At 43.9% G+C, this 13,001-nt stretch overlaps 1 protein-coding gene across 1 annotated transcript in view; it reads left to right on the forward strand.

Annotated features, from left to right (window-relative positions):
* The first annotated feature begins 12,912 nt into the window (after positions 1-12,912).
* The window catches only part of tm9sf4 (transmembrane 9 superfamily protein member 4), a 46,996-nt gene continuing 46,907 nt past the window's right edge, over positions 12,913-13,001 (forward strand). Inside the window, exon 1 of the mRNA XM_043710501.1 lies at positions 12,913-12,991. Within this exon, the coding sequence (XP_043566436.1) occupies positions 12,977-12,991 (15 nt within the window). The 5' untranslated portion in view covers positions 12,913-12,976. The remainder of the gene's footprint in view (positions 12,992-13,001) is intronic.

Raw genomic sequence — 13,001 nt, forward strand, 5'->3', positions numbered from 1 at the left:
TGGGAGGCTCATGGGTCATCCTGAAAGCTGTCACCCTGAGGGTCGGAGGGTGGGTAGGTCATCCTGTGAACCTGAAGGTTGGTAGGCTGTCCCGAAAGCCGGAGGGTGGGCAGGCCACCCTGATGCCAGTCACCCCGAGAGCCAGACGGTGGTAGGCCGTTCTGAGCGCTGTCGTCCCGAGAAGGGGTAATCAGGACGGGCTGCCCTAGAGGTGGTCGAAAGGTGTCAGAGCAGCCGAGAGCCAGAAGGTGCGTAGGGGCAGGCTGAGATCCGGAAGGCCTATGGGCTACCCTGCACGCTGTCGTCCCAGGGAAGGGGACAGGCTGTCCTAGAGGTGGCCAGAAGGTGTACCAGGATAGCCCACTCGCCGGACGGTGCATCTGGGTGGGTGAGAGCCCAATGGTACATAGGGGCAGACCGAGAGCCAGAAGGCGGGTAGTCATCCTCCGTGCTGTCACCCTGGGCAGGTACCGGGGCGGGCTGTTCCAGAGGTGGTCAAAAGCTGCTGAGGGTAGTTAATGAAGCCGGAAGGTGGGTAGGCTATCCTGACTGCTGTCACCCCGGGCGGCTATGTGGGATTTGAGGTTTGTCCTAATCTCCCTGTAAACTGGTTGAACGGTAGGGTTTGGGGCTTAGCTTTGCTGCTCCTCTCCCTTGTAAAATTTTCTGTTGTATATAGCTGTAAATGTTAACTGTTTTTTGTAAACTGTTTTGTAATTTGTTTAATAAAATATTATAAACAGGAGTGTTCCCGGACAGAATTTCACATTGGCCCCTAGATCCTGTACCTCCCCCGGGAGCCTGTGTCCCACAACCTGAGCTGCCTCTAGAATTTTAATTTTGTCCCTTTTTAAGGACGTAAAAAGGCGGGCCCTGTATCAACTGCTGCTGCACACCATCCACTTCTCCCTCATCCACCGTCCGGACACGCCTTGACGTGCCTATTTGCCACCCGGGCGGTGGGGATCCCCAGTGGAGGGCTCTCTACACGGGAGACCTTCCCCCTTTCTCTCGGGGATCTGGGGTGGAGAGTGCTGCACGCAGTAGTCCTCTGCAACCGCAGATTGTGGTGGTTGTTCTGTGGCGCTGTGGAGTCCGTGGACCATGTATCTATTGGGTGTGGGTGTTTGCACTCCCTTTTTGATTTTCTTAAAAACCACCTCTGCTTTTGGTTGCACTTCAGTCCCACGTTCCTGATCTTTGGGCACCTAGTATGCAGGAGGGAGGGCAGGTCTGAAGACCTCCTCGTGCGTCTGCTCCTGGGCCTGGCCAAACTGGCCATAAACAAGTTCAGGCAGTGGGCTGTGAAGTGGGTCGTTGAGGCCGACTGCCTGCCCCTCTTCTGCGTTTACGTTAGAGCCCGGGTGTCCTTGGAGAAGGAGCACGCGGTCTCCACCAACACCCTGGAGTTGTTCAGGGAGAGGTGGGTGCCGCAGGGAGTGGAGTGCATTATTTCCCCCTCCAACTCTATTTTGATTTAATTCCTGCCCTCCCCTTCACTGTTTGATCACACAGCATTGCCCTTTGATGTGAAGGGCACTGCTGGTCGCGAGCCACTCGGGTGTTTTCTTTCTTCCTGGTGGTGGAAATTAGAACATAGAACATAGAAGAATACAGCGCAGTACAGGCCCTTCGGCCCTCGATGTTGCGCCGATCCAAGTCCACCTAACCTACACTAGCCCACTATCCTCCATATGCCTTGATTCTGGGACGAGCTGGCCCACAGCCAGTGAGGAAAAAAACAGGAGTGTTTCAATCATTATTTTATTGTAATGCAAAAAAAAATAAAGAGGTGTGTTACACGCAAATGGCACTTGAAGAAAAAGAAGTGTCAAAGATCCTGTTAACTCTGAGAGGTGCCTCTGCGGGAGCTGCATCCGTGTCAAAGACTCGATGATGGGATACCGGTCTCTCTGGAGTTATTTCAGTGGTGACAAGAGAAAAACATACAGCTGAAGAAATTCATTTGCAACAGTCATCTTTGAGTTGGGGTAAACATTTCTGCCATCATGCCATTATTTCAGAAGCTTGACTCATTTGATCCTGCCTTCGAAGACTGGGCTGAGTATGTGGAAAGAATGCATCATTTTTTCCAGGCAAATGACACTGGAGATGATGAAAAGCAACGGGTATTTCTTCTAACATGTTGTGGACATATAGCTTTCTAAATTATGATGAGCCTAACCTTCTCTGAGGCAACAAATACTAAAACCTTTCAAGAGTTGATGGATTTAGTTAAGGAATGTTACAGACTCAAGTCTCCTCTAATTCTGAGACACTATCAGTTTTACTCAGCAGTTGGAGAACCAGGGGAATCAGGCTGGGGATTTTTTGATAAGATGATAGGCAGGGGCATGTGACTTTAGTTTAATCCTCAATGAGAGGCTGAGAGACCATTTGGGATTAATGATGTAACCATGCAAAAGTGCCTATCAGCTGAAGCCTAACTGGACTTCAAGAGGCATTACAACCAACTTTATCATTGGAAAATGCGGCGAGTGGAGCATGTGAGTTGCAGGATATTCAGACGGAAGTGGACATCCCCCACCAGTCTGACTGAGCCACGGAAACACCAGTTGAGTGAAGTCAATTGCATAGCCTCACTCCAGACATGTCCTGAATAGAAGAACTCATGGTCAACCCACAAAAAAAACCCAAAACAAAGTCAAGCTTCAGCCAATAGTTATAATATTCTTCAGGATCTGGGCCAGCAAGCCATTATATTTGTTGCTGGTATGTAGATTCGAGACAGCAAAAGAGTCTCACTAAACCTAAATTGAGGAAGAGAACTCAGGTCAGTATCTAGGAAAGTGCACACCTGGGAAAATCCACCTACATGTGGTTTTGAACAGTTGAATTGCTTAGCAACATCCAGTCAGAGCCAATAAAATTAAACATTTAGTTGAATGGTCACCTGGTTCTAATGGAGATTGATACCTCTGTGGCTGTTTCAGTGATTGCAGAACCAGTTTTTAACAAATTTTACTCAGGACTCCAACATCTAAGGTCGTGCAAGATTTTGGCTAGACCGAGAACCTATATCGAGGAACCTTTATAGATTAAGGGTACAACTTCAGCTCCAGTCTCTTATGAGATGCAGCTGATTCAGTTCCCACTGGTTGTAGTAAAACGCTTGGGCCTAATCCTGATGGGGCGAAATTGGTTGAGAAAGATTCACCTAGACTGGCTCCACACTTTTCAATTAGAAAATGGCTGCCTGAGCTAAGTACTCAGAGGTTTCTCAGGAAGGTCTAGGGACTATCAAAAGAGCCAAGGCCACCTTGCATGTTGACCAGGAATCCATTCCATGATTCTTCAAGGCCCGCCTAGTGCCATTTGCCTTATGGGCAAAAGGCGAGGTTGAAATCAGAAGGAATCATCAAATCAGTCTTGTTTACGAAATGGGCAGTACCAGTTATACTGATTGTGAAGCTCAATGGGTCAATTCACCTTTGTGGAGATTTTAAACAAACGGTAAACTGCTTTTTGCGGGTGGATAAATACCCATTCCTTTGCATAGACGATTTAAATAAGCTGGAGGGGTTGTGGGTTGGAGTGGGGGGAGCGGGGGCTGTCCTTCATGAAGCTGGACATGAGCCATGCGTTCTTGCAATTGCATTCTTGCATTCCCAGAAGTATGCTACAATTAATACCTATGAGGGTTTGAACCAATATATGAGACTGCTGTTTGTCAGACTGTGCAATTTTTCAGTGGATGATGGAAAACATTTTACAAGGTCCAACCCAGATTGCCATTTATCTAATTGATGTGGTAATAACAAGGAATATCAATAAGGAGTACTTCAAAAAAACTTGGACATAATGCTTAGATGTTTCTTCCAGGTGGGCGTATGCCTTAGAAGGGAAAAATGTTTCCAGGCACCCCGAGTGACCTAGTTGGGCTACAGAGTCAACAAGACTGGGTTACACCCATTGGTAGATAAAGTGAGGGTGACTCCCACATCTGTACCAGAACATAGGTCTTTCCTTGGACTAGCAAATTGTTACAGAAAGTTCATACATAACCTGGCCTCCATCCTGGCACCTTTTGCTTCAAGGGAAAAGGGGATAGCCTTGGAAATGGTCATATAGCCAAGCCGTAGCTGTTAGGGAAGTGACGATACAGCTATCTTCTGCAAGGTATTGCACATTAAGATCCTAAGCAAGACCTGGTATTGACATGTGATGCCTCCCCGTAAGACATTGGGGTTGTATTAGCTCAAGCATGGTTCAATAATAAGAAACGCCCAAGAGCGTATACATCCAGGACTTTGGTTAATGCAGAGCAAAAATATACGCAGGTAGAGATGGAAGGTTTGTTGATTGTATTTGGTGTCAGGAAGTTCCATCAATACCTTTACAGACAGAAATTAGTAATAATAATGGACCACAAACTCTTGGTAGGTCTGATAAAAAGGTCAAGGCAACACTGCCCATAGCTTCAGGCCGGTGGTGGGCTCTAATCCTAAGTGTATATAATTACAAGTTGGAACACCATCAGGGAAGCCAAATAGCAAATGCGGATGAATTGAGCGATCTACAGCTGGCAGAGACACCTCGGGTGGTACCACCACTGGGAGAGACCATAATGGTTTTAAATTTATGGACACTTCCAGTCACAGCTAAAAGTAACCGACTTTGCACTCGGGGTGCCTGGCAAAACTGAAACAGCTGGTTGTGATGTGGGGAACCAAATTGTATCTGAAGACTGACAGGAAGTGTGTAGCCAAATGTGTTAGTTATCACTATCATATTAGAATAGGAATTTCCTTCCATGACATTCAGTGGAATACTGATCACTTACTCTGTCTCTGTTTCTTTCATATTATTTGAAAATGTAGAAAGTAGTCAAGAGAATGTTTCATGCAAGATTTTGTGGGATTATACAGGCTGATACGACTGGCACCTTGTGGTATCTACCACTTCCTCCAGTATGTACTTCACAGCAAAGTTTGTTTGAGTTAATTAACTGACACCAATATTCTATTGTCCAGAGTCTTTCTCAGAGTGCACTACAGTAGAGTTTTTACAGAAAACGCAGTTATCTTAGTTCTCAAGATGATTATTTGTGTAATATATAGACTTCAGAGCTTTAATAATTTTGTGGATTGAAAGATAAACTGTTATACTCAAAAAATTAGCAATAACTCTGTCTGGAATAAACTATTAAAGTCAAGGACAAACCAATTCAGGAATTGAAAGTAATTAGCTGAGTCATAGAGTCATAGAGATGTACAGCATGGAAACAGACGCTTCAGTCCAACTCGTCCATGCCGACCAGATATGCCAACCCAATCTAGTCCCACCTGCCATAGGAAGTTACCATAACCAGGCACATATCCCTCTAAACCCTTCCTATTCATATACTGATCTAGATGCCTTTTAAATGTTGCAATTGTACTAGCCTCCACCATTTCCTCTGACAGCTCATTCCATACACGTACCATCGTCTGCGTGAAGAAGTTGCCCCTTGGGTCTCTTTTATATCTTTCCCCTCTCACCCTAATCCTATGCCCTCTAGTTCTGGACTCCCCCCAACCCAGGTAAAAGACTTTGTCTATTTATCCTATCCATGCCCCTCATGATTTTATAAACCTCTATAAAGTAACCCCTCAGCCTTCAATGCTCAAGGGGAAAACAGCCCTATTCAACCTGTCCTTATAGCTCAAATACTCCAACCCTAGCAACTTCTTTGGAAATCTTTTCTGAACCCTTTCAAGTTTCACAACATCTTTCCGATTGGAAGGAGACCAGAATTGCACGCAATGTTCCAACAGTGGCCTAACCAATGTCCTATACAGCCTCAACATGACCTACTGGTCACAGGCCTCCTGTCTGAAAAGCAACCCTCTACCACCACCCTCTGTCTTCTACCTTGGAGCCAGTTCTGTATCCAAATGGCTAGTTCTCCCTGTATTCCATGAGATCTAACCTTGCTAACCAGTCTTCCATGGGGAACCTTGTCGAACACCTTACTGAAGTCCATATAGATAGCATCTACTGCTCTGCCCTCATCAATCCTCTTTGTTACTTCTTTGAAAAACTCAATCAAGTTTGTGAGACATGATTTCTCATGTACAAAGTCACGTTGACTATCCCTAATCAGTCCTTACCTTTCGAAATACATGTACATCATATCCCTCAGGATTCCCTCCAACAACGTGCCCACCACCGACATTAGACTCACTGGTCTATAGTTCCCTGGCTTGTCCTTACCACCTTTCTTAAATAGTGGCATCCCTTTCGCCAACCTCCAGTCTGCCAGCACCTCACCTGTGACTATCGATGATACAAATATCTCAACAAGAGGCCCAGCAATCTCTTCTCTAGCTTCCCACAGAGTTCTAGGGTACACCTGATCATGTCCTGGGGATTTATCCACCTTTATGCATTTCAAGACATCCAGCACTTCCTCCTCAGTAATATGGACATTTTTTCAAGATGTCACCATCTTTTTCCCTACGTTCTATATCTTCCATAGTAAATACTGATGCAAAATACTCGTTTAGTATCTCCCCCTCCTCCTACAGTTCCACACAAAGGCTGCCTGGTCTTTGAAGGGCCCTATTCTCTCCCTAGTTACCCTTTTGCCCTTAATGTATTTGTAAAAATCCCTTTGGATTCTCCTTAACTCTATATGTCAAAGCTATCTCATGACCCCTTTTTGCCCTCCTGATTTCCCTCTTAAGTGTACTCATACTGCCTTTATATTCTTCTAAGGACTCACTTGATCTATCCTGTCTATACCTGACAAATGCTTCCTTTTTTTTCTTAACCAAACCCTCAATTTCTCCAGTCATCCAGCATTCCCTATACCTACCAGCCTTTCCTTTCACCCTGACAGGAATATGCTATTTCTAGACTCTTGTTATCTCATTTCTGAAGGCTACCCATTTTTGAGCTGTCCCTTTACCTATGAACATATGCCTCCAGTCAGCTTTTGAAAGTTCTTGCCTAATACCGTCAAAATTAGCCGCTTTCCAATTTAAAACTTCAACTTTTAGATCTGGTCTATCCTTTTCTATCACTATTTTAAATCTAATAGAATTATGGTCACTGGACCCAAAATGCTCCCCCACTGACACCTCAGTCTCCTGACCTGCCTTATTTCGCAAGAGTAGGTCAAGTTTTGTACCTTCTCTAGTAGGTACATCCACATACTGAATCAGAAAATTTTCTTGTACACACTTAACAAATGCCTCTCCATCTAAACCCTTAACACTATGGCAGTCCCAGACTATGTTTGGAAAGTTAAAATCCCCTACCACAACCACCCTATTATTCTTACAGATAGCTGAGATCTCCTCAAAAGTTGTTTCTCAATTTTCTGCTGACTATTAGGGGCTCTATAATAAAATCCCAATAAGATGTTCATCCCTTTCTAATTTCTCAGTTCCACCCAAATAGCTTCCCTCGAGGTACTCCCAGGAATATCCTCCCTCAGTACAGATGTAATGTTATCACTTATCAAAAAAGCCACTCCCCTTCCTCTCTTGCCCCACACCCCCCTTCTATCCTTCCTGCAGCATGTGAATCCTGGAAGATTAAGCTGCGAGTCCTGTCCATCCTTGAGCCATGTTTCTGTAATTGCTATGATATCCCAGTCCCATGTACCTAACCATACCCTAAGTTCATCTTTCTTCTCTGTTAAGCCTCTTGCATTGAAATAAATGCAGTTTAATTTATCAGTCCTACCTTGTTCTCTGCTTTGTCCCTGCCTGCCCTGACTGTTTGGCTTGCCTTTGTTCTTAATTGTACCAGTCTCAGATTGATCTCTTTCTTCACTATCTCCCTGGGTCCCACCCCCTACCTTACTAGTTTAAATCCTCCTGAGCAGTTCTAGCAAATCTCCCTGCCAGTATATTAGTCCCCTTCCAATTTAGGTGCAATCCGTCTTTCTTGTACAAATCACTTCTACCCCAAAAGAGCTTCCAATGATACAAAAATGTTAATCCTTCTCCCATACACTAGCTCTTCAACCATGCATTCACCTGCTCTATCCTCCTATTCCTGCCCTCACTAGTTTGTAGCACTGAGAGTAATCCAGAGGACCTCCTTTTTAAATTCCTGCCTAACTCTCTGTAATCTCCCTTCAGAATCTCAACCTTTTCCCTTCCTATGTCGTTGGTTCCAATGTGTACAATTACCTCTGGCTGACCCCTCTCCCCCTTGAAACCATTCTGCACCTTCTCTGAGACATCCTTGATCCTGGCACCAGGGAAGCAACACACCATTCTGATTTTTTGCTGCTGGCCACTGAAATATATGTCTGTACCTTTGACTAGAGAGTCCCCTAACACAATTGATGTCTTGGAACCCAACGTACCCCTCATTGCATTAGGGCCCATCTCAATACCAGAAACTTGGATGTTCGTGCTACATTCCTGAGAAACCATCATCCCCTAAATTTTCCAAATCAGCATTCTTGTTTGAAAAGGGGGTAGCCACAGGAGACTCCTGCACTAACTGCCTCCCTCTCCTACCTTTCTTGCAGTTAACCCATCTATGTGACTGTATCTGCGACTTTTCCCCCTTCTAATAACTGCCATCTATCAAACCCTCTTGCTCTTGTAAATTCCTCATTGCCTCTAACTGTCTCTCCAACTGATCCATTCAATCTGACAGGATTCACATTTATTGCAGATATAATCCTCAGTAACCCGTAAACTCTCCCTAAACTCCCACATCCGACAAGAAGAGCATATCACTCTACGAAAGGCCATTTTTGCTTCTTGCAATCTACAGACCCAGAAAATTGCACTGTCTTATTCCTCTACAAAACACTGCTCCAGGTTAAATTAATTCTTATGGCTTATATTTTAAGTTGAATCAAGAGACATACCTCAATAAAACATATAATCAAGAAAGAACCCACTCTACTTACTACTGCAGATTTACTGTAAGGCCATGCTTAAAGTATCCACTTATCTGTTTCTGGCAAAAGAAGGAGTGGAGGCTACATGACCAAACTGCTCGGGTAGCTGCTTGATAAACTGGATGCTTTATTGCCACAGAGGACAAGGACTGCCCTGCAGAAGAATTTAAGGAGTTGATCAACCCCCAACCTATGTCTTTGAACAGATAGTTAAGGTCAAATGTAATAAGGAGCAAAGAAGCTACTTCTGATAAGAAGGCAGACTTGCAGTAATTTGGATGAAAGAATTTAAAGAATCATCAATAATGATCTGAAGAACAAAAAATTGTATAAGAATCAAAAATGAGAACTGCCCCCTCAACAGAACAACTTTGCATAACGATTGAACCCTGGACACTTCCAGAGACAGGCCCCTGTTGGTGGAATCATGGCCAAGTTCTACTATTAATCGGGTAATAGCCAAATTGGGTTGTGAGGCTTAACCTGCTTATTTGAGGGGTCTTTATTTTGGTTGCAGCATGCAATTAAGTTTTAATCATTATTTCAATATTTGATTGTGAGATTTTTTAATAAGTAGCTAAATTAAAAGTGACTTGTGGTGATTTACTCACAATGTTAATGCTCTTGAAAGCTGTTCTAAATATACCTGTTGGAGGTTGGTTAACTCAGTTGGCTGAATGGCCGGTTTGTAATGCAGAGTGATACCAACAGTGCAGGTTCAAATCCTACATCATGTCGGTCCTGCCTTGTCATACAGTCATAGAGTCATAGAGATGTACAGCATGGAAACAGACCCTTTGGTCCAACCCATCCATGCCGACTAGATATCCCAACCCAATCTTGTCCCACCTGCCAGCAGCCGGCCCATATCCCTCCAAACCCTTCCTATTCACATACCCATCCAAATGCCTCTTAAATGTTGCAACTGTACCAGCCTCCACCACTTCCTCTGGCAGCTCATTCCATACAAGTACTACCCTCTGTGTGAAAAAGTTGCCCCGTAGGTCTCTTTTGTATCTTTCCCCCCTCACCCTAAACCTATGCCCTCTAGTTCTGGACTCCCCGACCCCGACTTTGCCTATTTACCCTATCCATGCCCTTGCCTGAGGTGTAATGATCCTCATGTTAAATTCACAGCAATCATCTCTCTCAAAAGAGCAAACAGCTCTATGGTCTGCAGGGATTGTGGTGACTTTACCATTACAGCTACTCCCTACAATGCTATTGTAGAACTCGCCGTCTCCACTAACAAATTGTATGTGACACCATGCAATGTAACAATAACACAAATTTCGTCAGAACTTTTACATTATGCAACAATGGTTAAGCATTCCTATGTCATACAAATATTAAGCATAATTAGAAGTGATGAAACTGTACAGTAGATTCGCCAATAAATATTTTGATACATTTAATTGTCCACAACTGGAATACTAAAGATCGTATTGTAGGGGGTGGTAATGACCATACATTTAATAACTGCACAAGTTGGTTTCAACATTTCAGTGGTGCTGATGTGTGCATAAATAACACAACTTAATGAAGTGAAATATGACTAGGAGAGAGTGACTGTTTACAGTGTTAGAAATGTCAGTCTGGGACACAGACTTAAGATCGTAGGAAAAGGAATCACAGGTGATATAAAGAAATAAATCTTTTATGCATCAAATTGATAAGATCTGGAATTTACTGCCTGAAGGAGGTGGAAGCAAATTCCATAACCATTTTGTAATGAATATTTGAAAAGGAAAATTATCCTGGATTATGGATAAAGGATGGTTGAGAGAACATAACAATTATTCAAAAGCAAAATACAGAGAATGCTCAAAATCTGAAATAATCGTTAAAAATGTTCAGCATGTCTGGCACATCTGTGGCACGATAAATCTTTGAGTTTAGTATGACAATTATGTAGAAACATAGAAGAGCAGCAAGTTGCCATTCGGCCCTTCAAGCCTGCTTCATCACTCATCATGATCATGGCTGATCATCCAACTCAATAGCCTAATCCTGCTTTCTCCTCATAACCTTTCGCCCCAAGTGCTATATCTAGCTGCCTCTTGATTACATTCAATGTTTTGGCATCAACTGCTTCCTATGTTAATGAATTCTACAGGCTCACCACTCTTTGGGTGAAGAAATATCTCCTCATCTCCGTCTTAAATGGTCTACCTCAAATACTCAGACTGTGGCCCCTGGTTCGGGACACACCCAGCATCAGGAACATCCTTCCTGCATCTACCCTGTCTCGTCCTGTTAGAATTTTATAAGTTTCTATGAGATTCCCCCTTCCCCCATTCATCTGAACTCCAGCAAAAACAGTCCTAACCTAGTCAATCTCTTCTCAAATGTCAGTCCTGCCATTCCCGGAATCAGCCTGGTAAACCTTCGCTGCACTCCCTGAAGAGCAAGAGCATCCTTTCTCAGAAAAGGATACCAAAACTGCACACAATATTCTAGGTATGGTATCACCAGGGCCCAGTATAACTGCAACAACACATCCCTGCTCCTGTACTTGAAATCTATCGCAATGGAGGCCAGATTATCATTTGTCTTTTTTACTGCTTGCTACATCTGTATGCTAACCTTCACTGACTGGTGCAAAGGACCTTCAGGTCCCGGTGCACACTCCCCTCTCCCAATTTACAGTTGTCCAGGTAGTAATTTGTCTTCTTGGTTTTGCTTCCAAGGTGAATAATCTCACATTTATCCAAATTATACTGCATCTGCCACTAATTTGCCCACTCACCCAACCTGTCCAGATAATTCTGCATCCTTATGACAGTTCACCCTCCCTCCCAATTTGGTATCATTTGCAAACTTTGAGATGTTACATTTTGTTCCCTGATCCAAATCATTAATATATATTGTGAATAGCTGGGGTCCAATCGCCAATCCCTGTGGCACCCCACTAGTTGCCTGCCAATTTGAAAAGGACCAATTAATTCATAATCTTTGTTTCCTCCCTACCAACCAGTTTTCTATCCATCTCAATACACTTTCCCCATCCCATGCACTTTAATCTTGGACAATAATCTCTTATGCAGGACTTTGTCAAACACTTTCTGCAAGTCCAAATATCCACATTGATTGACTCCCCCTGTCAACTCTACTTGTTATATCTTCATAGAGTTCCAACAGATTTGTCAAGCATGATTTCTCCTTCATAAATCCATGTTGACTCTGTCTGATCCTACTACTGCTTTCTAAATGCTCTACTATAAAGTCCGTGATATCTGATTTGATAATTTTCCTCACTGCCAATTAGATTAGATTACTTACAGTGTGGAAACAGGCCCTTCGACCCAACAAGTCCACACCGACCCGCCGAAGCGCAACCCACCCATACCCCTACATTTACCCCTTTAACCCACGCAGACATGTTAAGGTAACTGATCACTAATTCCTTATTTTCTCTCTACCACCTTTTTTGAAGGTTGGAGCGACATTAGCCACTCTCCAATCTGCAGGGACTGTTCCAGCGTCTGTCGAATCCTTTTCTCTAGAAGGGCAAGAGTATCAGCTATGCCTTGCTCTTTGTGGAGTATGTGGAACATGCCTTGTTCCGGTCCAGCTAAATAAATACTGAAAACAACAAATGCACAGTGGGTCAGGCAGCATCCATGGAGAGAGGGCTTGCCTGACCCCTGAGATCTCCAGCATTTGTTGTTTTCAGTGCGGATTCCAGCACCTGCACTAATTTGCTCGTACATAGTTGTTTTAGAGGGCAGACACATACATGCTGGTTCGAAGTGCTTCCTCCTGTCCTGTTGCATTCTGTGATCCAAAAATGTGTTGCTCAGGTTGTGCCTGTTCTCCATCCTGAAGATGTGTGTTTGTGTGTGTGTAGGAACTCTAAAGTGATGTGCAAAAGTGGGTGTAAGGTTGGTCAAACAACTGGCCATCACAACCACAGGGAGCAGTCAGGTAAACAACGATTAAAACATGATGAAGAAACCCAAATGACAAGACAGTCACTGAATTCGAAGCCGCTCAGGTTCAATTTAAAAGGATTGAAACGTCACTCCTGGCGGTCAGCCAATGGGAGGGAGCGAATGACCTCACTTCCGGTTGCGTCACTGATGACACGTGGATTCCAAGATGGCGCTCATGAGGGTAAGAGGAA

Source organism: Chiloscyllium plagiosum, chromosome 20 (genome assembly GCF_004010195.1).
Source record: "Chiloscyllium plagiosum isolate BGI_BamShark_2017 chromosome 20, ASM401019v2, whole genome shotgun sequence".
Lineage (NCBI taxonomy): Eukaryota > Metazoa > Chordata > Chondrichthyes > Orectolobiformes > Hemiscylliidae > Chiloscyllium > Chiloscyllium plagiosum.